Below are 26,487 nucleotides of genomic sequence, written 5' to 3'. Positions count from 1 at the left end.
ATTTTTCTCTTATTCCATATAAATTTATTCATTTGACTTTCTGCCATATCAGCTTTGTTGATTCTGTTGTCTATTTCCATATTTAATTTACCATTGTGGCACTGATAGCATCAACCTGGCCAGAGATTATTGGGATCACCGAGACGTGGTTGACAGAAGAGGATATAATAACAGGAATAGAAGTTGCTGGGTACCGTGGTGGATGAGTACTGCTTATGATAAGTGACGACCTATGTCCTCTAAGAGTGGAGGCTTTGGAATGCTGTGACACTAATGATTTTGAAAGCATATGATGTGAGGTGGAGGAGGACAATACAGGATATTGAGTGGAGTGTTGCTACAGACCAAGGAGCACAGAGAGTAGGGACCAGGAGATGTTGAGCTTGTGGCAAGTGCAAGAAAAATGGTTGTTATTGGAGATTTTAACTACAGCAGTATAAATTGGGGAGAGGAAGATGCATATAGCAATAAGGGAATGGAATTTCTAGAATTCTTGAGGGACAAATGTCTTAGGCAACATGTAACACAGGGAACAAGAGGTTCAAGAGTTTTGGATTTGGTTATAGCATCAGAAGAGTTGATAATAACTGAGATGACATCTCTCCCACCAGTTGGAGAGAGTTATCATATGGTTTTGACTTGGAAAATGAATAGACATGCAGGAGTATCAAACAGAAGGGAACTTATGTGGAATTATAAAGCAGGTGATTATAATAGTCTTAGACGTCGACTTAGGGAAGTTTCATGGAGAGAGGAATTGGAAGGCCGGGATATCATTAGTGCTTGGGAAATTGTGAAATAATATTTGTTAGCAGCAATAGTAAGCTGTATTCTACGAGTGAAGAAGAGGACACACTTTGGAGTAAAGTGGATGACAAACAATATTAAACAGGAACTGCATGCAGAAAAGAGGCTATGGAAGAGATATAAGGAGACAGGTGAAGAGAAGATGAATGACGAATATAAGACACAGGCAAAGAGAGTGACTAGTATGGTAAAGAAGGCGAAACTGGAATACGAGAAAAGATTGGCCTTTAGATCCAAGGAAAATAGGGAATTTTTTAGCTATTTTTTATTGCTAAAATAGCGAATTTTTTAGAATTTTTGGCCAGTAGGAAGAGAAATGACTCTGGAAGAATGACATTGTGGGATAAAAATGGGAATAGAGTGGCTGATGCAGAGGACATAGTGGAATTGTTCAATGAACACTTTATTGGAGTATTTCTTTCTGTAGGAGTCAATTTGAATACTAGAGGGATAGGGCAGGTTTGAGGTTTAGAGGTGCAGGAGGAGAGTGTGTTCCACATACTGAGTACTCTGGATGTTAGTAAAGCTGTGAGACTGGATGATATTTCACCATGAGGTTTGAGAGAATGTGCTAAGGAACTGACAGTTCCTTTGACCTAGCTTTTCAATAAAAGTCTGGTTGTGGGAAAGGTGCCCATGGAATGGAAGGAAGGTAAGATAGTCTGCTACAGCCCTTATGGTTCCAGTCTCCTACAGCCCTTATGCAATGTGCCATTGGATAAGGGCAGTAGCAGACTGGAAGTGTCTAATTATAGGCCAGTTTGTGTGTCATCAGTAGTTAGTAAGATCTTGGAGAAAGTAGTGAGGGACCGTATGCAGCATTGGGCAGATAAGGGTAATGTTATGTGTTAGAGTCAACATGGATTTAAGAAGGGGCCCTCTTGTTTTAGCAATATGCTGGCCTTTCATGATAAAGTTACAAGAACATTAGATGAGGGAAAGGCATATACTGCCATTTTCCTAGACTTAGCAAAGGCATTTGACAGGGTGCCACACAATAAGCTGATATTCAAGTTGCAGCACATGGGTCTGGATGTCAGATTGGTCAACTGGATTCAGGATTGGCTGTCCGATAGTTATCAGTGTGATGGAGCAATATCAAAGAGGCAGTAGGTTACAAGTGGGGGTTCCACAGGGCTCAGTAATGGGACCTATATTGTTTAACCTTTATATCAATGACATTGTCTGTGGATTGCAAGGGGATATTCAGTTGTCTGCGAATGATACGAAGCTGGGAAGGGTTATTAGTAATAGTGCAGATGTGGTAGCCTTGCGAGAGGATTTGAATAAGCCAGATAGATGGGCAAATGAATGGAGGTGTCAGTTTAATGCAGTAAAATGTAAGGTCTTGAGGTTTGGGACACATCGATGGGACACTGCATACTGTATGGGAGGAGTTATACTGGAGGAGATAGGGGAGACTAGAGATCTGGCATTGATGATTGATAGAAACCTGAAATTTAGCGGACATATTGTAAAGGTGGTGAAGGTAACACAGAGGATTGCTGCAATAATTAGAACACTGACCTGCAGAGATAAAATGGTTATCATTCCGTTATATAAGACTCTGATCAGACCCCACTTAGATAATTGTTCTCAGATCTGGTACCCAGGATTTGAAGCGGATAAATTAACTGTGGAAAGGATACAAAGGCAGATAACAAAGATGGTGTTAGGACTGTACAATGTTAGTTATGAGGATTGTCTGAAGGAGTGTGGACTGCAGAGTTTGATGGATAGAAGAAAAAAGAGATGATATGATTGAGACTCTTAAACTGTTGAGAGGTGGTTACAGGGTTGACAATGGGGAGTTCTTTCGCTGGGTTGAACAGCAGGAAGGAGTCATGACAAGGGGCCATCCCTGGAACTTATAAAAGGAAACTGTGAGAAAGAGGATGAGGAGTGGTTTCTTTACATGGAGGGTGGTTGAACCATGGACTGCATTGCCTGATGGGGTGGTGAGACCAAGAACGGTCAATGCGTTTAAGGAGTGGTGTTGATAGACTTTGTGTTTCCTAGGAAGGACCTCCCTCGATGAGCCTTGATAGACTTGTGTTTCTTAAAAAGGACCTCCTGCGATGAGTCTTTTGACTCCATGGAGGTCTGAATAATAATAATCTTCATTAAAAATTGTGCCTAAGTAGCTGAAATGTTTTAATTGTTCTATAGGTTCACAATGTACTTGACATTTTCAATGCTTCTGCCTATTTTCATTGTCTTTGTCTTGTTATTGCTGGCCTTCATAGCATATCTATTACAACAGTTATTAAATTTAGTCACAGAATCTTGCAACCTTCTAGCAGATATATTTAGAAGTATAACACCGTCCACATAAAGCAGAGCTGAGATTAGCATTGCCAATTTCGATATCAGATTTAATACCACTTTCCTTTATAATGTGATCCATATAGATAATGAACAGAGGGGTAATGTACATCTTTGTCTCTCACTAGATTTAACATGAAACTATCTTCCTGTACTTCATTCAGTTATAACTGCTGACATACAACTCAAATAAAGGCTAAGTGTTGCTTGATATAATGACCTATTGCCACCATACAACTGTAGGGTTTTGAATAGCTTCTCTCTTGGAACCTTGTCATATGGCTTTTTCACATCTACAAAAGTTAAATACAGACCTTTATGATGTTCCCATGATTTCTCAACTATTTGTTGTAAAGTGAAAATCTGATCCTCACAGCCTCTATTTGGCCCGAATCAAACTTGTTCTTCGCCAAGCTTCCCAGAATCTTTCTCGATCAATATTAATTGATTGATCCTGGTAAGATTTATACTTGCATAAATCTTACCAGGAACACTCAGTAGGTAATTCTCACATTCAGTTTTATTTCCCTTTTAGCCAGCCTGTTGGCCGAGTGGTTAGCATATCTGCTCTCCAGCCAAAAGGCTGCGGGTTTTAATCCCACTATGGACATAAATGTTTGTGATTGTCTGTGAAAATACTAGTTGTGGTGATGGGTGGTACATACCGTTCGTGTGGATGATGATGATGATAGTTGCAATTCTTTCTAATTGGTGGAGACGGATAGTAGGTGATAAGTCATGGAACTCCCTGGAAGTGTCATGTAATAATAATAATGTATGGGTACTATGAGAGCTCTCCTCCAGTCATCTGAAATTTGTCCCTCCTCTGTCTCCAAGCCTTCATAACTATGCAATGCAGCCACTGTAAGACTTTTAGACCTCCATACTTGAGCATTTCTGGTCAAATATCATCTACTCCCACTTCCTTTCCATATATCAGGCTTTTGATAACTTTTTCTGCTTCAACTATGGATATGTATTCCTTATTGCATGTCTATTGAGTGTGTTTTACTACTGTGCTGTCACAGATTGTTTCATTTATCAATTTTTTGAAGTAATTACTCCATACATCAAGAATATCTTTTTCATCACTTTTATCAACTCTAATTCTTTTTGCAGCACTCTTTCCTCCATTTCTGAGCTTCTTCACATCCTGCAGAATATTTTCGCACCTTTTTGATATTTATTTTCTGTGTTGTTACAAAATCTTCCCATGACTTTTGTTTCCTAATTTTACACAGTATTTAGCTTTCTTACTTTTGTGTCCATATTCTCTAAGAGTACAAGCTGACTTATTTGCCAACATTTGATATGCTTTCTTCTGTTCCTTCATTGCCTCTTTAACTTCCTGTGTCCTCCATGGAGTTCTAATTTTTCTATCTTTGCAGACAACCTCACCACATGCCTATGGCTGAATCAATCAGTGGTTTCTTCAGGATTTGCCACTGAATCTCCATGGTTTGGGTTCCTGTTCTCAAACTCTTTCATTTTTTCTTGAATAATGTTTGTGTATTTTAGTCGACAGTTCAAATCTGAGAGCTACTCAACTTTTATTTGCTTTAAAAATTTCTTACATGTTCTTCTTTTGAATATGAAATTCAATTTTGTCTTGCTCAAGACTAAATGGAGATCACTTCCAATTTCAAATCCTCTATACACTCTAGTGTCCTACACCAGTGAGAAAACCTCACTATTAACAATTACATAGTCAATGAGACTTTTCTTATTCCCTGCCTCTTCTCTCCATGTAAATTTGTGCACATTTTTATGTTTGAACATTATGTTAGTAATAACCAGTCCATGTTCTGAGCAGAAATCCAATAGGTATTTGCCATTATTATTAGCTTTCCTCTTTTCTCCAAATTTTCCCAAAATATTTTTGTATGTCTGACAATCATTTCCTACTCTGCTATTTAGATCCCCAAGGAACAAGTGTTCCTTTTTTATTGTGTCAGTTGCTTTCTCTAAAACCTCATAAAATTCCTCCACTTCTACCTTAGTAGATCCTTCTGTGGAACCATAGGCACAAATAATTCTCATTGTCCTGTTCCCCATTCTTTTATTTGCCCACATCACTCTACTTGATATTGCTTGCCATTCAAGAAGATTAGCCTCATATTTTGTGTTCAGTACTATAACTACACCTTCTTTTCCCTGATTGCTATTGCCTGAGCATAACATTTTGTATTTATTGTTCAGAAAAATCTCACCAATTTTTTTTTTGTTTTTGTTTTGTTTTTTGTTTCAGTCACCGCTATTATGTCGGTCTGGTACTTATCCAATTCCTCAGCTAACTCCATTTCTTTGTCATTAAGGCTTCTAATGTTGATAGTACCGATCTTGAACTCTGGTGATGTTGAGTTGGGGTGTTTCTGGATTTGTTCTAGCTGACTTTTCACTGTTCGACCTGGTTTCCTGGCAAAAACAACAGGGACATTGTTTAACTGGATGACGTTCTACCGTCGTGATATCCTCTCATGTTGTACCATCATTTTATATTTTGGTTTAAGTCAATAAGAATACATTTTTATTGACTAAATCCTAAATTGCCATCCCATCCTCATTCATTCAATATCCAGGTAGATACCTAACAGGGTGCACCATGAGAAGTTGAGGATCGGACATTAGGTCAGAAGCTCTTGGTGGTTCTCTTCATTCTTTTAGTTATACAGCTCTCATTTATACAGCTTTGACCATTAAGCACCCTCTTGTTAAACCACCTTTATTATTAATATAATACAGGTATTACAATAATAATAAATGGGGTTATAAGACTGATCACAAGAGATCCATTATTCACATGATACCTATTATACCTATCCTTAACCTCATTACTTACGAAGCACTCACGACCACCTCCGGCAGCCCCATTCCACCCATTCACCACCCTCCAAGCAAAAAAAAAAAAAAATTAATCCTTCACCCTTGCTAACCACCCTTTTACATGATTTCCACAGGTGACCCTTATTTTCTGCCTTCCTGCCATGTACTGAAAAACAGTCTTCAGTATCAATCCTATAAAACCCCTTTAATAATTTATATGCTTCTATCATGTCTCCTCTTTTTGTGCCTATCAGCTACTTTTTGAAGCCAGCAGATCATCAATCTATTCTCATCAACAGCATTCCATATACTTGCTGCTATCTTTGCCATTTGCCTCTGGATTCTTTCCACTGCTTCATCCCCACAGAATCCAGGTGTTCAGATTTGCAAACAGTAGTACAAATGTGGCCTTATTACTTCCTTATATAGGTAACAATAACCTCTATATCCCTTGTTGTTGAAAGTTTTCCCTCTTGGTTATACTGTAAATTAAATCCACCAAGAAATTATATACTTGATTTAATCCTTTATCCAAGTGTAAGCAAACAAAGTTTGCACGTGAAGTATTTTCAGTACTCCGGCAACTCGTGGTAAAGATGGTATGACTTCACATCACTTGGTTTAGTATCCCATAATGCACAACACATCTCTGCAGACATGTATAATGCTATGTGTATGGGAAGTATGGGAAGGGTTACTACCCAGACCAGTTTAGACCTTTATTGAGGTCTCATCAGTAGGAGCCAGACCCAGAGATTATACTAAGGTTGAAGTAATACAGAAGTCATGTTTTTCATGTATGAGTTTCCAAAGGTGTCACACTTTATTATTAAAAAAATCTAGATTAGAGATAGGTAGTTGTTGAAAGTTTTTCCACTTGGTTATACTATATATTAAAGATATCAGTGTTCCTCCTCTCTTCCCACTGACCTCAAGTTCTGCAGGATGTTATTTTCACAAGGAAGAAATACCTTTATGAAATGTTCATTTAACATCTCCACTATATCCGCCTCGGTGGATATCATTCACTTCAACCAGTATAGCTCGTTAACGATCCTTCATATCGCCCTGCAAAATATCCCTTTCCCAACGAAGTCGGATAAACAGTAAATTACTGCATATGAGTGACCTGAAAGATATATCCCTCTCAAAACAATTCAAAACAAAAAAAATTGCTCATCATGTTCACTCCGCATGCCTTATAAATCATTTTTCAGTGAACTGTATTTTTGACGAATTGTGATTTTTCGATGAATTGTTGTTTTTCAATCAATTGTGTTTTTGATTAACTGCTGATCAGTGAATTGCTTTTCGGAGAATTGCCTTTCGATGAATTGCTTTTTTGATTAGCTGTTGTTCGATGAATTATTTTTTTGATAAATTGTCTTTCAATAAACTGTTTTCGGTGAACTCTTCAGATACCATATAAGATTGGCTCAATGAGCATGAAGTTCTCTATGAAGCTAGTCATGGATTTGTAATTCAGATACTCTTCTTTAGCAATTTACTTACATTTAATGATATAATGTCTTATATACCATGACATATAGTAAGTTTTCTGACTTTACCAAGGTTATAGAGGTTGAGTATGATGAAAATTTTCAAATGGAGGGAAATTGGGATGGATGAGAAATGGGGATAAGTAATAGTCAGATGGAAAACAAAAAAGCAGGTAGCAAGTGTCATGGCCACAGGGTTATGTAATGATCAAAGAACCAAAACTGTTCAACTTAACTCTTAATTATATAAATGGTTTGAACAGGGATGTTTGTACAATGGAAAGCTGACCATTGATGATATCGTATCCCGTAGCCAGTATGAAATCAGCACTGATTGTTTATAACTCTTTATGATTCAAATATGGTTACTGATTTAATGATGTTCTGCATGATTTTTACTTTGAAAAATGTAATTCTGCACACTATTGGTATTTCTTTTTTTCTTTAGATGATTGAGGTATACAGGACTTGGGGACAGAAGAAGATAGTAATTAACGATTGTGAGGATCTTAAAGAGCACACAGATCATTGCTGCTATGATGATCAGGATATAGTAGCAAGAAGAAGGTTGTTCACTGTAGAGGGTTTTAATCAGGTTGTGCATGAATTGTATGCAGATCTGGTCACTTGATTTGATGAGACTACAGAGGATGCAGAAACTAGTAATAAGGCAATATTACAAGTTTGAATGCTAGTCTGAACTGAAATGAAAAACTAGTCTTCTGGTCCTGATGACATGATTCCATTTGTACTCAAATATTGTGCTCCACAGATAAAACATGTCCTTGTCATCTCTGCAATCTTATATATTTAACTGATGTTTATTCCGGTGACAGAGGCAATCATATGTTGAACGTGTTCCAAAAAAGGGAGCCAGAAGTCTACAGTCAAACTACTGACCAATCATCATCACCTCATTCTTTTCCAGAATAATAAAGAGACTATATCACAACAGCAAGTGTTTAAGGAAACACTTGCTGTTGCTCTTGATATTTCCTGAGCTTTGGATTGTGTCTGTCATTGAAGCTTGCTAATCAAATTGCCATCATTTGATCTACCTGTCACCCTCTAAAATTGGTTAAAGAGCTTTTTATCTGGTCATTCACCAAGCTTTGCTAATGTAAGAGTGCCTTAGGACTCTGTTCTAACTCTGACCCTCTTTTTCCTATACATAAATGATGACCTACTCTTAATCACTAATCCCATTCATAGCATTGCTGATGATAGTGCTCCCAGTTCATTCTATTCATTTGATAAACCATATTAGTGCTCAGGTCCTATGCTTCAAGATCATCTTCAACCAGTGGCTTAAACATTGATCTCCATACCATCCTTCAGTGGGTCAAAGACAATCTGGTCACCTTCAATGCCACTTTTCTCTTACAAAGGGATCTCAGCTTACCTACCCTCAGTAATAAATCACCACAGATCTCTCCCTGCTTGTACTAACATTTACCTCCAGCCTCTCCTGTCAAAAAAATGTTGCATTAATCACTTCTTCAGCATCCAAAAAACTAAGCATTTCTTCTGCTCAAGATCAATATACCTTACCCAGCTACTATCTTTACAAATCCCAAATCTGCTTATCGTTAGGATACTGGCTCACATGTTTAGGGTGGTGCACCTAAACATGTGAGCTAGTATCTATCTTAAAGATGCACCCAAATCTGCTTCTTCTCTTCCTGTTTTATTCCATCTATCACTGTCCTTCTAGAACAGCCCTTCTCATCAAGTATTCATGAAGTTGTAGGTTTTTTGACCTCTCATGTATGGAATAAATATGAGTGTGTGTGTAAAGTTATAAGGTATGGTGAGATTTTTCTGGGGATTAGTAGAGAATATTTGACACGATAGAGGTGTTTAAGTTGGTGAGGGAACATTGTCAGATTAATAACTAGTAGAATTGTCTCTGGAGTGGAAGGAGAGAAGGAAAGAGCAAGAAAACTATAAGTTGTATAAATTTTTAAGTGGAAATAGAAAAACTTATGAATAACCTGGATGAATTGGAGTGAATAATATGACTTCTTTTTACAGACCTCTAGAAGTCTCTTGGAAAGCCCCTGTTCCAAATTTGGTTGAAGTTACTTTCAGATACAAGTCTCTTGGAAAGCTCCTGTTCCAAATTTGGTTGAAGTTACTTTCAGATACATTGAATGAGACATTTGATGATGGATGTTAAGTGAATTGCATAGTTGATGTTTTCTCATGTTTACGGGTTAAGCTTGGAAATGAACTCTGAAAGTGATTTCAGAGTTCATTTCCCTCCAACTGTTCATTTCAGCTAGGTAAGGTATACTGATCTGTAGTAGCATAAAGCGAGCAAAATGGATGTGTATCCTCTCTGCTGCTCATTTGCTCTGACATTGTATACAAATCATTGTAAATAACTTGTCAAAAAAAAAAAAAAAAATCAAACCAGAAAAAAAGTGATGCAAGTACTGAGAAAGCAGCAGGTTGACTTAAATTTAGAAGTTACCACTTGATTTTCATAATTTTCATTAATAGTGGTATTTCTGTTTTCTGCTATGATTGGCCAATTTCAGAGAGAACTCTGCTTTCTGTAGGGGAGATTTTCTTTTATATCACTTATTCACTTTTTTTTTTTTTAAAGGATAAAATAAGCATATCACTTGCTTCTATTTAAAAAATAAACTATCAACCACAATTCCACAATTTTTGTAAAATTATAGATTTAACAATTGTGTAAATTTTTAATAGATAACTCTTTCCCACAGAAATTGTGGGTGGGATTCACATAAAAATTACATGATAATCAATACTAACATCGCGTTCAAAACCATAGGAACATTCTACACAAAATCCAAACCAACTTGTCATTGGATGCAGCACCTCATGGACAAAATTCTTGTCTTTATATACAACAGTTAAAAATAGTAATCATTGTATGTATTTTAGTAACAACAGTATTCTGTCATCTCCACCAAATACACATGACAGATATATCTCATCAGTGGCACACTCAGGATTTAATCTTGAAGGGGCCGAGCACTCAGGATTTAACTTTGGTGGGGGGGTGGCAAGTTGAGTAGATGATTTGCGAATACACACTACGCATCGCATACGACCTATGACTGAACATCTGTAGTGATCGCTAATTCATAAGTAGTATAGAAATAGAAGACACGACACAACATAAATAAAAAATAATGAATTTTAATTAGGAAAAGATTTTTGGAAAGTTTTCTAGTGTTTTTTCCTTTTCTTTGGGGGGTGCCCCTTGCCCCCACCTCTGGGTGCGCCACTGTATCTCATGGCTAGAGCAAGACAGAACCTACTCTGATCTAAGCCCACATTACTACAACACTATTTATAAAATCAGTTTTCAGTAAGGCTGTGACAGCATGCAATCATTGCAGAATTTGTGGCCAATGAACTGTAACTACAGCAAATCAAAGTCAAAATATACTATATGACTATCTGTTTATGTAATTAAAACTAATCATGCACTGTGATAGGCTTATGAATAAAATATAGAATCCCTATCCAACCTATAGTATACTAGTACTGTACTGTTGATAGACAAGAATGAGCTTGTTCATATTTGACTTGAAGAGTTCTGGATTATACTCATTGGGAAACATTGTGGCAGAAGACTGTTACAGAGGACAGAAGTGGAGGAGATGAATGAAGAGGAGGAGAAATTTGTTCTGTGGGTTTGGAGTTAAACTTTGAAAGTGTATTAATTGGACAGGGTTAACAGGGAGTTCATCAGCTGTTCTAATAAACTGCTGCCATAGAAGCATTTATTGAAGATGCAAGCAGCAGAAACTGATTGCTGAGAGACGGATTGTTTAATCAATTTAAGAGAGAGAGAGGGGGGGGAGGAAGAAACAAGTTGCTAAAGGAGTTATATAGAGTTGATGCTGAAGCAATTTTCCAGTACATGACAGGAAAGAACATGGGATCATCATCATCACCCTCCTGATATGTACCCCTAAGGGGTGTTCAGGTTACTGTGACAGCACTACATAATTAACTTTACATTATTATTAATCTCCTATCAACAGTTTTCCTCCAAATCAGTCTATTACTTATGGAAACTCCAATGTTGTCACATCTATCATTTCATGCATCTAAGGCAATTCTAACTGAATCAATCCACATAAATGTTGGTCTTCATCTGAGTCCTTTTCCTGCCAAGATGCCAGGAAAGAAACCCAAACACCTGCTTTGCTCATCTTTCCTCACTCATTCTATTTAAGCCATATCACATTAGATTAGCTCTGCTGACACATTCTTGAATGCTAATAATGTCAAATTCCTTTTTATTCATTTTTAATATTCTTCTCAGAACCCTCATATCTATGGTGTCTAATCTTTGATCAAGTACTTTATATCTAACCCAACTCTAAGATCCGTAACTTAAAACTGGTTTGAACACTGCCTTGTATACTTCTAGTTTAGTGTTTTGGCTAATTTCTCTCTTATTACATATAATTTTTTTTCAGCTGGCTATCCACCATATCAGCTTTGCTTATTTTGTTGTCTATTTCCAGATTTAACTTGCCATCTTCACTAAAAACTGTGCCTTAAATAGGTTAAATATTTTACTTCTTCTATAGAAGAAGTAAAGGGGAAAGCGTGGTGGTGGTGGGGTACTGCTTATGATAAGTGATGACTTATGTCCTCTAAGAGTGGAGGCTTTGGAAGGAAGTGAGACAAATGATTTTAGAGCATATGGTGTGAGGTAGAGGTAGGCAAGACAGGATATTTAGTGTGGTGTTGCTACAGACCCAGGAGTACAGAGAATGGGGGACCAGGAGATGGTTAGACAGTTAAGTTTGGCAAGTGCAAGAAGAATGATTGTTATGGGAGATTATAACTACAGTAGTATAAATTGGAGAGAGGAAGATGCATGTAGCAATAGGGGAATGGAATTTCTAGAATTCTTGAAGGACAAATGTCTTAGGCAACATGTAACAGAGGGAACAAGGGGTTCAAGAGTTTTGGATTTGGTTATAGCATCTGAAGAGCTGATAATAACTGAGATGGCATCTCTCCCACCAGTTGGAGAGAGTGACTATATGGTTTTGACTTGGAAAATGAATAGACATGCAGGAGTATCAAAGAGACGGGAACTTATGTGGAATTATAAATCAGGTGATTATAATAGTCTTAGATGTCAACTTCAGGAAGTTTCATGGAGGGAGGAATTGGAAGGCCGGGATATCATTAGTGCGTGGGAAATTGTGAAAGAATATTTGTTAGCAGCAACGGTAAGTCGTATACCATGAATGAAGAAGAGGACACAATTAATATTGGATGACGAACAATATTAAACAGGAATTGCATGTGAAAAAGAGGCTATGGAAGAGAGAGATAAGGAGACAGGTGAAGAGAAGATGCATGAAGAATATAAGACACAGGCCAGAAGAGTGACTAGTGTGGTAAGGAAAGCGAAACTGGAATATGAGAGGAGATTGGCCCTAAGATCCAAAGAAAATCCTAGGGAATTTTTTAGCTATGTGGCGAGTAGGAGGAGAAATGACTGTGGAAGAATGATATTGTGGGATAAAAATGGGAATAGAGTGACTGATGCAGAGGACATAGTGAAATTGTTCAATGAACACTTTATTGGAGTATTTCATCCTAGAGGAGTCAGTTTTAATGCTAGAGGGATAGGGCTGGCTCGAGGTTTAGAGGTACAGGAGGCGAGTGTATTTCAGATACGGAGTACTCTGGATGTCAGTTAAGCTGTGGGATTGGATGGTATTTCACCATGAGTTTTGAGAGAATGTGCTAGGAAACTGACAGTGCCTTTAACCTGGATTTTCAATGAAAGTCTGGCTGTGTGAAAGGTACCCAGGGAATGGAAGGAAGGTAAGAAAGTGCCATTACATAAGGGTGGCAACAGACTGGAAGTTTCTAATTATAGGCCAGTCTGTGTGTCATCAGTAGTTGTTAAGATCTTGGAGAAAGAAGTGAGAGACCGTATACAGCATTGGGCAGATGAGGGTAATGTTATTCTTGAGAGTCGGTATGGATTTGTGAAAGGGCACTCTTGTTTTAGCAATATGCTAGCCTTTTATAATAAAGTTACAAGAACATTAGATGACAGAAAGGCATATTTTGCAATTTTCTAGGCTTAGCGAAGGCATTTGACAGGGTGCCACATCATAAGCTGATATTTAAGTTGCAACACATGGGTCTGGATGTCAGATTGGTCAACTGGATTCAGGATTGGCTGTCTGATAGGTATCAGCAAGTTGTGTATGGTGGAGCAGTTTCAAGGAGGCAGAGGGTTACAAGTGGGGTTCCACAGGGCTCAGTACTATGACCTATATTGTGTAACCTTTATATCAATGACATTGCAAGGAGATATTCAGTTGTTTGCAGATGAGGCGAAGCTGGGAAGGATTATTAGTAATAGTGCAGATGTGGTAGCCCTTCAAGAGGATTTGAATAAGCTAGATAGATCGGCAAATGAATGGGGGTGTCAGTTTAATGCAGCAAAATGTAAGGCTTGAGGTTTGTGAAACATCGATGGGATGTCGCATTCTCTATGGGAGGAGTTATACTGGAGGAAGTAGGGGAGATGAGATCTAGGGTTGATGATGGATAGGAACCTGAAATTTAGGGGACATATTGCAAAGGTGGTGAAGGTAACACAGAGGATTGCTGCAATTATGAGAAGGACACTAACCTGCAGAGATAAAATGGTTATCATTCCGTTGTATAAGTCTCTGATCAGACCACACTTAGACTGTTATTCTCAGATTTGGTCCCCAGTATTTGAAGGGGATAAATTAACTGTGGAAAGGATACAAAGATGGTTTCAGGACTGTACAAGGATAGTTATTAGGACCCACTGAATGAATGTGGACTGCAGAATTTGGTGGATAGATGGAGAGGTGATATGATTGAGACTTTTAAACTGTTGAGAGATGGTTACAGGGTTGACACTGGGGACTTCTTTCGCTTGGTTGAACAGCGGGAAGGAGTGATGACAAGAGGCTATCCCTGGAAGTTACGAAAGGAAACCGTGAGCAAGAGGGTGAGGAGTGATTTCTTTGCATGGAGGGTGGTTGACCGTGGAATGTATTGCCTGATGGAGTGGTGAGAGAGAGAGAACGGTCAATGAGTTTAAGGAGTGGTATGATAGACTTTGTGTTTCTTAAGGGGGTCCTCCCCTCGATGAATCTTGACAGACTTTATGTTCTTAGGAAGGACCTCACATGATGAGTCTTTTGACTCCATGGAGGCCTGAATAATAATAATAATAATAATATAGGATCTCCATTCAGAATGCAACTGAAGTTTTCTATGCTCCTGCCTATTTTCATAGTTTTGGTCTTTTTATTGCTGATTTTCATGCCAAATTTTAACAGCTATTATTCAATTTAGTTAGAGAATCCTGGAGACTTGCACTTGATGTGTTTAAGAGTACATCATCTGCATAAATCAGGGAGCTAAGTTTGACATCTCCAATTCTTATATCAGGCCTAATACCACTTTCTTTCATAATGATGATGAATGAGTGGAGATAATGTGCATCATTGTCTTACCCTTGATTTTGCATTAAACCATCTTCCTGTATTTCCTTCAATTGTAACTGCTGACTGACAACTTAAATATAGACTATGTATTTTCCTGTATAATGTTTTATTCACTCCATATAATTGTAATGTTTAGAAAAGCTTTTCTCTGGGCACTTTGTCATATTCGCGGGATTTTTCATCAAGAACAAGGGATTCATGGATAAAAGATTATAAAAGTGCAATTAACAAGGATATGAGGACTATATATTTATATAGAGCTTATGAATGAAAGTAATGAGTTGTCAGAGGCAACCCATTTGTTTGATTGCTTTGCGAGTTGAGTTTAAAGAGAAATATTGGTAGATATTGAATGGTTAATATGTCCTCCTGCAATGAGTTTAGGCAGAATAAAGATTCCTGTAAAATAGTAATCTGAGTTTTGGAACTCTTGTGGTCTGGAATTATATTATTATTATTACCCCAAGACCTCATTGAGTCAGACCCATCTGGGAGGTCCTTTTATCACAGCTCATCATACCGTGTCTTAAACACACTCAAACTCCTTGCAGACACCACACTCTCAGGCAAGGCATTCCAATAATTTACAACTCTGCACGAAAAAAACCTGCCTCTCACTTCCCTACTCATACCCTCTTTATACAGTTTCCAGGAATGACCTCTGGTTCTCCCCTGATCTCCCACTATTCTCTGTAAAACTTCTCCAGCATTGATCCTATAACAACCACTTACCAAATTGTAGGTCTCCATCATATCTCCCCTCTTCTTACTGACCACCAGACTATGCAAGTTGCATCTTCTCAATCTTTCCACATACTCGATATTCCAGAGGTTAGAAACTACCTTAGTCAGTCACCTCTGGACCCTTTCCAACATCTCTTCATCCTAAAATCCATGGGACCAAATCTGGGCACAATAGTCCATGTGTGACCTAATCAAAACCTTATACAACGGAACAAGAATCTCCCTACTTCTACACGTCAGTGTCTTCTGCATCATTCCCAGAAGCCTTTGTGCTGTCTTCACAATTTTGGCTATGTGTCCACTAAATTTCAGTTCCTTATCCACCACCAACCCCAGATCTCTTATTTCTTCCACCTCCAACGATATATCCTCACCAAGCATAAATTCTGCATCCCATCTTTGTTTTCCAAATTTTAAAACCTTACATTTTACTACATTGAACTCATATCCCCATTCCCAATCACTCAAGTCTTCTTGTAAAGCCACAATATCTTCACATCGTCCCAAATTTGCATCATCTGCAAACAACTGAATATCTCCATCCAAATCTTCACCAATATCATTAATATACAAGTTAAATAGTAATGGCCCTAAAACAGACCCCTGAGGCACTCCACTAGTGACTTTCCTTTTCCTGGATATCTCTCCCCCATACACAACTTGTTGATAGCCAGATAGCCAGTCTCCAATCCAATGCACTAATCTAATATCCAACCCCATCTGCTCTGGTTTGACTGTCAGTTTATCATGAGGTACTTTATCAAAAGCCTTTGCAAAATCCAAAGGCTTTATTACTGTGTATCCTTCTCCTCTGTCCAAGGAAGCAGTCACTTTATTGTAATAAGTAAGTAGATTACTAAAACATGACCTCCCTTTAGCAAATCCATGCTGTCCATCAAAGATAATACCATTGTTGTCATCCCAATTCTGGATCCTAGTTCTCACAAGCTTCTCCAACAACTTAACCACAACACCTGACACACAGTTAGGCTTATAGTTTGAACTTGACCGAGTGCAAGACTCATATTGAAAAAATATGTCAAGGCCGGAGTCAACTCCCTGTCACTTTCCTTCAGAATATGTGGTGATATATTATCAAGTCCCACAGTCTTATTAACATCTAGTTTGCTCAACTCCCCATACACCTCTGCAGTTAAACTGAGAACTATAGTTACTAATGCTTTCACAATGCTTACTTTCTGTTCTCATTTTTCTGTGCATTTGATTCGAAGATGTGGCTATCATGGCCATGCAGTGTAAGCTGAATTTATTATTAAAGTTTATTTTTCTCATTCTGTATGATGATTTACATAACTAATTAGTCATGCTTGACACATCTATGTATCTCAACAAATTATCACAACATATTTTTGTATCAAAAATTTTTTGCAGTTATTACTAAGTATGATTTGTCAATCAGAGAAATGGAATGTGATTTTACACAGAACAACTTATAAGAATTTTAAATGTTCTGTATAATTTATTTTCTTATAAAGTTAGTTTTGATAATTATTTGTGATTCTCAAAGATTTTGCCATTTTACTTACAAAACCTCTTTAACTTTTCAAGAAGGACATCTTTACTAATTATAACTAGTTCATTACAGGTCAGCATAATGATTCCCGGATGAATCTTGCCTTAATAATGACTGCAGCTAGATATGGTGCCACAGTTGCTAATCATGTGAAAGTAATTGATGTGCTGAAGGTTGATACTGAAGATAGCAATAAAAAAGTCTGTGGTGTTACAGTAAAGGACATGTTAACAGGTAATTTTGTACTTGTTAGAATGATTTCATATATATACATATATTTTTTTCCCCATAAAGTTGTAGTTATAGAAGAATATGTGTGAAGTTATAGATATGTAAAACAATAATGAAAGAGGCGTTAGGAGAGAATCAGTGAGGAATGAATTCATGTAGGTGCGGAGTAAGACAAGGTGGCTAAAGAAGATATTGTCTGTTTTGAGTATACTATAGGATGTCACTTCAGTTTTTTTCTTTATCGCCAATTGAAAATTTTTCGTTGATGATGCAGCTGATTTTGAAGAACTGAATCTCAAGTTTCCTCAAGCATTCTCAGACATGCAATCACTAACTTCAGTTGTTTCAGCAACTGAATTAGAATTTTTTATTTCTTTTTTTATTTTAAATATTTTCATCTAATTCCATGATTATCTTTGTTATTATACATTTGCTTATTTTATTAAAAATTCATCATTTATTAATCTTTATCATTCAATTTCTTGGTCACATAACAATAGTACAGACTATCAGAATATGATGTTTATCATTCCTTTATGCATGTTTGAATTCATTGCTTTAAAAGATGTTTTGATTCAGTAATTTATTATTATTATTATTACTACCCCGAGACCTCATGGAGTCAAAAACTCATCTGGAAGATCCTTAAACACATTCAAACTTCTTGCAGACACTACACTCTCAGGCAAGGCATTCCAATAATTTACAACTCTGCATGAAAAAAACCTACTTCTCACTCCCCTACTCACACCCTCTTTATACAGTTTCCAGGGATGACCTCTAGTTCTCCCCCGATCTCCCATCGGGAGATAAAGCTTACATTTTAATGTTAAATCAGCAATATACAAATGCACATTTTTGCCAGCAGCTTTTTAAAGTTCCAGTGCTAATATTGTATGAGAGAATTATTCAGGTTTATTAACTGTAAAGTTGATATCTAATTTCAAATTTTTTAAGACTTCGTCTGGTATAATTTTTAAACCTTGATAAATGCTCCAACATAGGTAGCAAACTGTTCCAAGTTTTGGAATCCAATGTTAATGGAAGTTTGTTATCAGATTCTTCTTTTTCATGTTTATTTTTGGAGTATATCGTCATTTTGTGGTTTGCTGAATATTTTGAGATACCATTTGTATCTTTCTTATCAGAGAACTCAATTGTACATTTTGTACAAAATTTAATTGGGAATCAACTGAAGTATCATACAGTACCTCTAAATCAAGACCATGAATTTCTTCGTCATTAAATTGTTACAATCATCTGTATCAGCTAATTCAATGATGTCTTTTCTTGTTTGCCATTGTCATTTTCTTGTGATTTATTTTTTACCATAAAGAACTTTGATGGCTGCATGTTTCCTATGTGCTAATCATAATTAATGATTTGCAATAATCAGTTTTACTACTTTCTTCATTACCATAGCTCAATCTGCTGTAATAGAGAAATTACTTCTAAAAGAAATATCAAATTCCTTTCCTTTATTTTGAAGATGGAGTAAACATTTGTTAGCAGGCATAAAACCATGAATATGACATTATTATTATTATTATGGGCAATTCCAAGGAGTCCTTAGACTCATTGAGGGAGATCCTAAACATCATATCAAGAACAATTATTCAGCTTCCACACAGTATCTATCATACTTTGCCTTGAACTCGTTTATAGTCATGGCAACCACAACAGACTCTGGCAACTTATTCCACTCATTCACCACTCTCCAAGTAACCTAGTTCTAACACCTTTGCTAACCACACTCTTGCCCAGTTTCCATGGATGGCCCCTAGTCCTCCCACCACCAGACCTGTTCTGAAAAATATCCTTTGAATTAATCTTATAGAAACCCTTCAATAATTTGAACATCTCAATCATATTATCCTTTTCTGCCTATCAACCAATTTCTGCAACCCACAAATCTTCAACCTGTTCTCATAAGGTTCATTCCATAGACCTGCTATCATCTTAGTCACTCGCCTCTGGATCCTCTCTACCTCCTCCCCATCAAGAAGAAACCCTGGTGCCCAAATCGGGGCACAGTAGTCAAGATGGGGTCTTATCAACGCTCAGTACAGAGGAAAATAACTTGCTTATATCCATCCCCATATGCTGCATTGATACTGCAGTTTACTGATTAGAATTCCATGTGGTATCCTGTCAAAGCCCTTAGACAGGTCCAGCAGTGTCACTGTAAACCCATTACCCTTATCCAGTTCAGCTGTCACTGTGTTATAAAACGTGAGCAAATTACTGTGGCATGATCTACCCTTCACAAAATCATGCTGTCTCCCATACAGTATCCCATTATCATCTATCCATTTTTGTATTTTTCTCTTGACGACTTTCTCCAAAACCTTGACAATGACTCCTGATATGCTGATCGGTTGGCATAATAAATTTATTGTCATGTGTGCAGGCATTAATATTCATATGTTGGCGGTTCTTAACAGATGTCCACTCATCAAATATTAAATGAAATGTTTTTTCATTGCAAATGCCTATCAGTAACTTTCAGAATTCTTCAGATGTACCAAATTTACTGAAGCGAAAACCCATCCTGTTCTCCTGCATGCTCCTACATTAGAAGAAAAAGGAGAAGATTTATTTTTATTTACATATTTGTGAAAATGTTATTTTTTATTTAGAATCCAAAATGGTCTTGACATTGATAATTTTGTGGAGCAGTATCATTAGTTTTTTTCATTTTCCCCTTTTTAATAAGTTAATATACTGCCATTGGCTATTAAGATAGTTATATAAGCTACTAGTACATCTGCCAACTGCTTTGAATTTGTTTTTTCAGCACTGTTTCATGCATTTTAGTGTTTCAAATAGTCCTCATGTTTTGAAAAATTTCTTTTGTGTCAATGTTATAGAATTCCTTTAGTAACTTACAAGTTTCTATCAAGTTCCATCCCCCTCAACATGTCACGTTTGATCTATCCTCAACACTAAACTCACCACACACCTTCAGTCTATCCTTATAGGGAACATTTCACAGGTCTGTCTCTTGCTCGCCCATTCTCGTCGCACTGATATGATCATCAGCTTGTCGAGAGCTCCTTAAAAGATTAGTAGTATTTTGTGTTATCATTGGCAATTTTACTAGAATTTTACGTAGTATTGTTTGCTTTTTGTTTCTTGGTGTGTCTGTGCAATTTTTGTGTGTTTTCTGTGTTATTTTAATTATTATTATTAAGATACAATAGCATACATATGGCACCGATATATATATTAAAAAAAAAAAGGCGGCCAGGTCGCCATGTTAAGAGTTTTCATGTAAAAGAGTTTATGCAATGTGCTGTCTGTGAGACGTATGCTTTACGAAGAGGGTTGGGAGTATGGTTAGATGGTGATAGTGGAGTTAATATGTGCAGAAAGTGTAAGGAGAATGAGGATCTCAAGTGTGTTTTGGGTGGTGAGAGTGATATCGTTAAGGATAGTCAGAATGAAAAAATGGTGGTGTGATAGGGAATTGCGAGGTAGTGCCAGATAGGTGTAAGAGCGTCGTTGAAAGTGTAAATGAAGGTAGAAATACAGAACGAATGGATGATTTGATTGATAATGAAAATGGTGAGATAAATGCGAGTAGCAAAATCGCAAGGTTGAGTGGAGCAATACATAGAGCAAAAAGGCAACTATAGCTTATGGAAAAATGTGTGCTGAAAGTACCGGCTAATAAATGGCAAAAGTCTATTATGAAAAATAATAGAATGTTCGTAAACGTCAATAAAATGAAAGATCGAGTGCTGTATGGAGATTCACTATTAAGAGGTGTGATAGTTGAAAGTTTGACGAAATCGCACCAGCCAGGTGCGAACATAAAGGACATCAGCGAATCTATTCGAGTGCAAAAACAGAGGGTGAAAGAGATGATAATTGTGGCAGGAACAAATCATTTGAAAGAAGACGAAATGGAAATGATAGAGGATGTGAGGGAATTACTTGAGGTAGCAAAAGAGAAGAGTGAGAGAGTTAAGATGGTGAGTATTTTACCGTGGTATGACAGTGCAGTGTTTAGAAGGATGGCCATAATTGCCAATGACTTTATGCATGGGTTATGCATGGAGAGTGGTGTGGAATTTTTGGATGTGTGGAGTGAGTTCAATGGGCGAAAGGATTTATATAAGATGGATGGGTTACATTTGAATGGAGTTGGTGTACGGAGGCTTCAAAAAGTGTTGATGAATGATGTGGAAGTCGATGTACAGACTCAGGGAAACTAGATTTATTAAGGGGGGGTAGATATGCAGACTTTAGGGAGGCAGTTGAGTGTATGAATGAGTATAATATGAGTACGAAGGACAACAAATCAGAATGGAATAGTTAGTATAAGGCATCAAAGTAGGGATGGGACTAATGGGCTTCTGCAATTCATGTACACTAATGCCAGGATTATTAGGAACAAGAAGGAAGAGTTTTTGGCCTTGGTTGGCACTTCCAGGCCACAGGTTGTTGGTATTAGTGAAACATGGCTAACAGAAGATGATAAAGCTAGTGGGATTGAATGCGACGGGTATAGCGTGTTCAGGAGTGACAGGGAGAATAAAAGGGGGGGGAAGAGTGTTATTGATGATAGCTGATGAATTGCAGCCAAGGAGTATCTTCTTCTTTGAGTGCCATCTCCTATCGGAGGTCGGCGACCACCTTGGCAAATTTTGAGCGATTCTCAGCTATTCTGAGCAGTCTCTCAGAGTTCATACCAGTCCACTGTCTGATATCTGCCAGCCAAGATTTTCTTCGTCTTCCTTGTCCTCTTCTTCCATTTATCTTTCCTTTTATAATCAATTGAAGTATCTTATATTTTTCATTACGAAGTAGGTGACCAAGATATGTAGTTTTCCTTCTTTTTATGGTATCTAAAAGTTCACATGATTTCCCCATTTGTTTCAGTACTTCTTGATTGGATGTTTTTGCTGTCCATGGTATTTTTAACATTCGTCTGTATAACCACATCTCAAAGGCTTCAAGTCTTTATTGATGTTGTCTTCAAGGTCCACGTTTCTGCACCGTACAGCAGTACAGACCATACATAGCATTTAACCATGCGTACTCTAAGCTCTAAGTTTAAACTGCGGTTACACAGTGTTGATTTCATCAAGAGAAAATTTTTTCTTGCCATTTCAATTCTAACTTTTATTTCCATTTCTGGATTGCAATCTTCATTTAACCAGCATCCGAGATATTTAAACTTTGCCACTCTTTCTATCTGTTTCCTATTTAAAGAAAGTGCTAAATTAAGAATTGGTTTCTTACTTATGACCATGAATTTAGTTTTTGTGATATTTATTTTTAATCCCATTTTTTCACTCTCTGCATTTATTAGCTCCAAAAGATTTTGAAGATCCTGAATATTGTCAGCCAGAAGAGCTGTATCGTCAGCATATCGGATGTTACTGATGATTTCACCATTTACACTAATCCCTTCCTTTCTTCCTTCCAAGACTTTTTGAAATATGGCTTCTGAGTAGATGTTAAAAAGAAGAGGTGACAGCACACATCCTTGCCTTACTCCTCATTTGATGTTAATAGAGTCTATAATAATGTCATCAACTTGAACAGATGCCTTTTGGTTCCAATATAAGTTTTCAATGAACCTGATGTCTTTACCATCTAATCCAATTCTTTTTAATAGTACAATCATTTTAGCATGTTGGACTTTGTCAAATGCTTTCTCGACGTCGATGAAGCAAATGAATATTACCTTGTTTTGGTCAATACATTTTTGAAATAAGATCTGAGAACAGAAAAGGGCCTTTCTTGTTCCCAAGCCATTTCTAAAGCCGAATTGGGTATCACTGATGGTGTCTTCACATTTTCTGTATATTCTTTTTTCAATTATTTTCAGAAACATTTTGAGAACGTGACTCATTAGGCTGATCATTCTATAGTCATTACAAGTTTTCGCATTTACTTTTTTAGGTAGCATGATGAAGGTCGACTGTAACCAGTCTTGAGGGATTATGCCTGTATCGTAGATCTTATTAAATAGCTTTACTAATATGTTAATGTTGTCACCTTCTAATAACTTTACTATTTCTGCCGGTATTCTATCTGGTCCTAGGGCTTTACCATTTTTAACTGAGTTCAATGCACATTCTACCTCTGATTTTAGAATGCATGGACCTTCCATATGTTCATAAGTATTTTCTGGGTTCTGTCTGTCATCAGTAAAGAGTTCTTCTATATATTTCACCCATTCTTGTATTTTGTCATCCTTTTTGGATATAATTTCTCCCTTTTTGTTTCGAAGGATGCAGAATTGTTTTTTCTTATATATACCTGAGGTCTCTTTCATCTTTTTGTGTAGATTAAAATTCTCATGTTTTTCTTGTAGAATTTCTATTTCTTTACATTTTTCATTCATCCAGATTTCTTTTGCTTTTTTGATCTTGTGTTTAATAATTTTCTGACCCTCTGTATATTTTGTTGGATTATGATATTTATATGATCTGTGTTGATCCATGAGAGAAGGAATTTCATCAGTCATCCAATCTTTCTTTTTTACTGCTCTATTAGGACATAAGGTATTGGTACATTTCTCTATGAAGACAGATTTCAATTTGTCCCACGATTCATCAACCCTCATGATGTCATCATTCTTGATGAGTGCTAGCTCTTGATTCAGATCTTGACTCAATTTGCTTCTAATCTCTGTGTTTTTTAATTTTCCCAAATCAAACCTTTCTTGTTGGTGTTTCTTAAGCATAGCTTTCAGTCTAAGTTGTAACTCTGCCACCAGTAGGTTATGATCAGAAGCAATATCTGCACTAGGATAGGTTTTTGTACTCTTTATAGAACTTCGAAATCGTTGATTAATTAGCAGGTAATCAATTTGGTTTCTGACTATATTCCCATTATTATTCTGTGGTGATCGCCAAGTATACAGTCTTCGAGGTGGTAGTTTAAACCATGTGTTTGTGATTATTAGCTCCTCTTCCTGGCAGAATTGAAAAAGACGGTCACCTCTCTCATTTCTTGTGCCCAGTCCATGTTCGCCAACTACATCTCCACCTCTACCTTTCCCAATTTTAGCATTGAAATCACTCATGACTATGTTAATATCATTCTTTTTTGTATTTTTCATTACTTCTTTTAATTGATCATAAATTTCTTTAATCTCGGTATCACTCTTGTCAGCAGTAGGGGCATAGACTTGTATAAGATTAACATCTAGTGGTTGTCCTTTCAGTTTTAATAACATCATCCATTCTGAGTAAGGGATGAAGCTCAACAGTGACTTATTGATCTCTCTGTTTATTATTATTCCAACTCTGTTTTGATGGTTGTTTTCACAACTTCCAGAGTGATACATTTTCATGTCATTGACTTGAGTTTTGCCTGATCCTGGCCACCTAACTTCACTCATTCCTAAAATTCCAATTTCAAGTCTTTTCATTTCTTGGATAGCATTTCTTAGCTTACCTGCTTCATACAAGGTTCTGACATTCCAGTTTCCTAGTTTTACTGAGCGCACCATGTTGAGCCCGGGGATTCTTCGCACCCCTGTCCCATTTAAGTCATTCCGGTAACTCGGGGCGATTTGTGTAGATTTGCTCGCCATGGTGGTGAGAGAATAGAGCAGTAGTTTCTCCTTTTGCTTTCTGCTCTGCAGTATTACAGACGTACACAATAAACTGTATTGCCATCTGCAATTTTCTAATCACAAGCTTTACCGTCATAATGAGACTTCAACCTTGTGTCAGTACTGACAAAGTTGCTTCCCTTTGCCAGAGGATTGAATCCTTTATTTTTCCTTGTAATCCTAGCTAGGGGCTTTAACCAGGTACTGACAGCCAGAGCCAGCTGAGCCCGGGTTGTTTATAGAGATCTGCTCCTCTGAAGATTCTTCTGCACATTTCACTGTTGGGATACAAATCCTCTTCCACTGATTTGTCCGTTGTTCCAAGGAGTATAGAAGTTGAATTACAGGATAGAGAAAAGAGCACATTTGAGGCTGTTTGGTGTGAGATAGAATCTAGCAGAACAAAATATGCAATTGGGTGCTGCTATAGACCAGGTGATGGAATAGATTGTGGGGATAGTATGCATAGGCAAATAGAAGAAATGAGTGGAAGGAGGGTAATTATTATGAGTGGTTTCAATTATGGTAACATTGACTGGAAAGAGGAGTGGGCACATGGGAGGAAGGAATTGGATTTTATGCGGTTATTAAGGGACAACTATCTGTGACAGCATGTAGTGTAAAATACCAGGGGGCAGAGAGTGCTTGACCTAGTAATTGCAACTGAGAATGTGGCTATAATGAACATAACCACGTTGCCACCAATTGGTGAGAGTGATGATAGGGAGGTGGCTAAAGGAGTGGAATTTACAATTAAGACAGGGTACATGTGGAATTACTGGGCTGGTAAGTATGACAAGCTTAGGAGTGTGCTTGGCTCAGTGCCATGGCATGTAAAACTGCAAGGGCTGGATGTTGATAGTGCATGGGAGGCAGTTAAGAAGTGTTTGCAGAAGGTAATGGTTGACTGTATACCAAGATTCCGAATAATAAATCAAGTAGGGGTTAAATGGATGAATAACACTATTAAGCTTGAGCTGCAAAAAAAAAAAGAAACAATTGTGGAGGGAATTTAAGGAGAAAGGTGACCAGCAGGCGCAGGAACAGTATAAAGCTCAGGCCAGGATGGTAACAAGGGTGGTAAGAAAAGCAAAAGTGGATTACGAAAGAAAATTGGCCATGCAAGCTAAAGAGAATCCCAAACAGTTTTTTCAGTATGTTGCAAGTAAAAGGAAAAATGCTCATGGCAGAATGATTTTAAAAAATGCTGAGGGTAGGGAGGTAACCGAATCAGTCGATATAGAGGAATTACTGAGCAAGCACTTTGCAAGAGTATATAATCCAGGTGGTGACTTTGCAGGAATGGAAGAACCAACAGCTTATACTGGAATTGTGATGAATGAAGTAGAGGTAACTAGTCTATTACAGAACCTCAATGTCAATACATCTGTGGGATTGGATGGTATACCAGCTCGTGTCATACGTGAA

General features: G+C 37.3%; 1 protein-coding gene across 1 annotated transcript in view; it reads left to right on the top strand.

Annotated features, from left to right (window-relative positions):
* Gpo1 (glycerophosphate oxidase 1) overlaps positions 1 to 26,487 on the top strand; it is a 550,013-nt gene that overhangs the window by 135,564 nt on the left and 387,962 nt on the right. Inside the window, exon 7 of the mRNA XM_090414113.1 lies at positions 17,322 to 17,483. Coding sequence (XP_090270239.1) covers positions 17,322 to 17,483 — 162 coding nt within the window. The remainder of the gene's footprint in view (positions 1 to 17,321; positions 17,484 to 26,487) is intronic.

Source organism: Typopeltis vanoorti, chromosome 2, assembly GCF_054136105.1.
Source record: "Typopeltis vanoorti isolate ZY-2024b chromosome 2, IOZ_Tvanoo_1.0, whole genome shotgun sequence".
NCBI lineage: Eukaryota > Metazoa > Arthropoda > Arachnida > Uropygi > Thelyphonidae > Typopeltis > Typopeltis vanoorti.
This window is presented reverse-complemented; position numbering and strand designations above follow the sequence as displayed.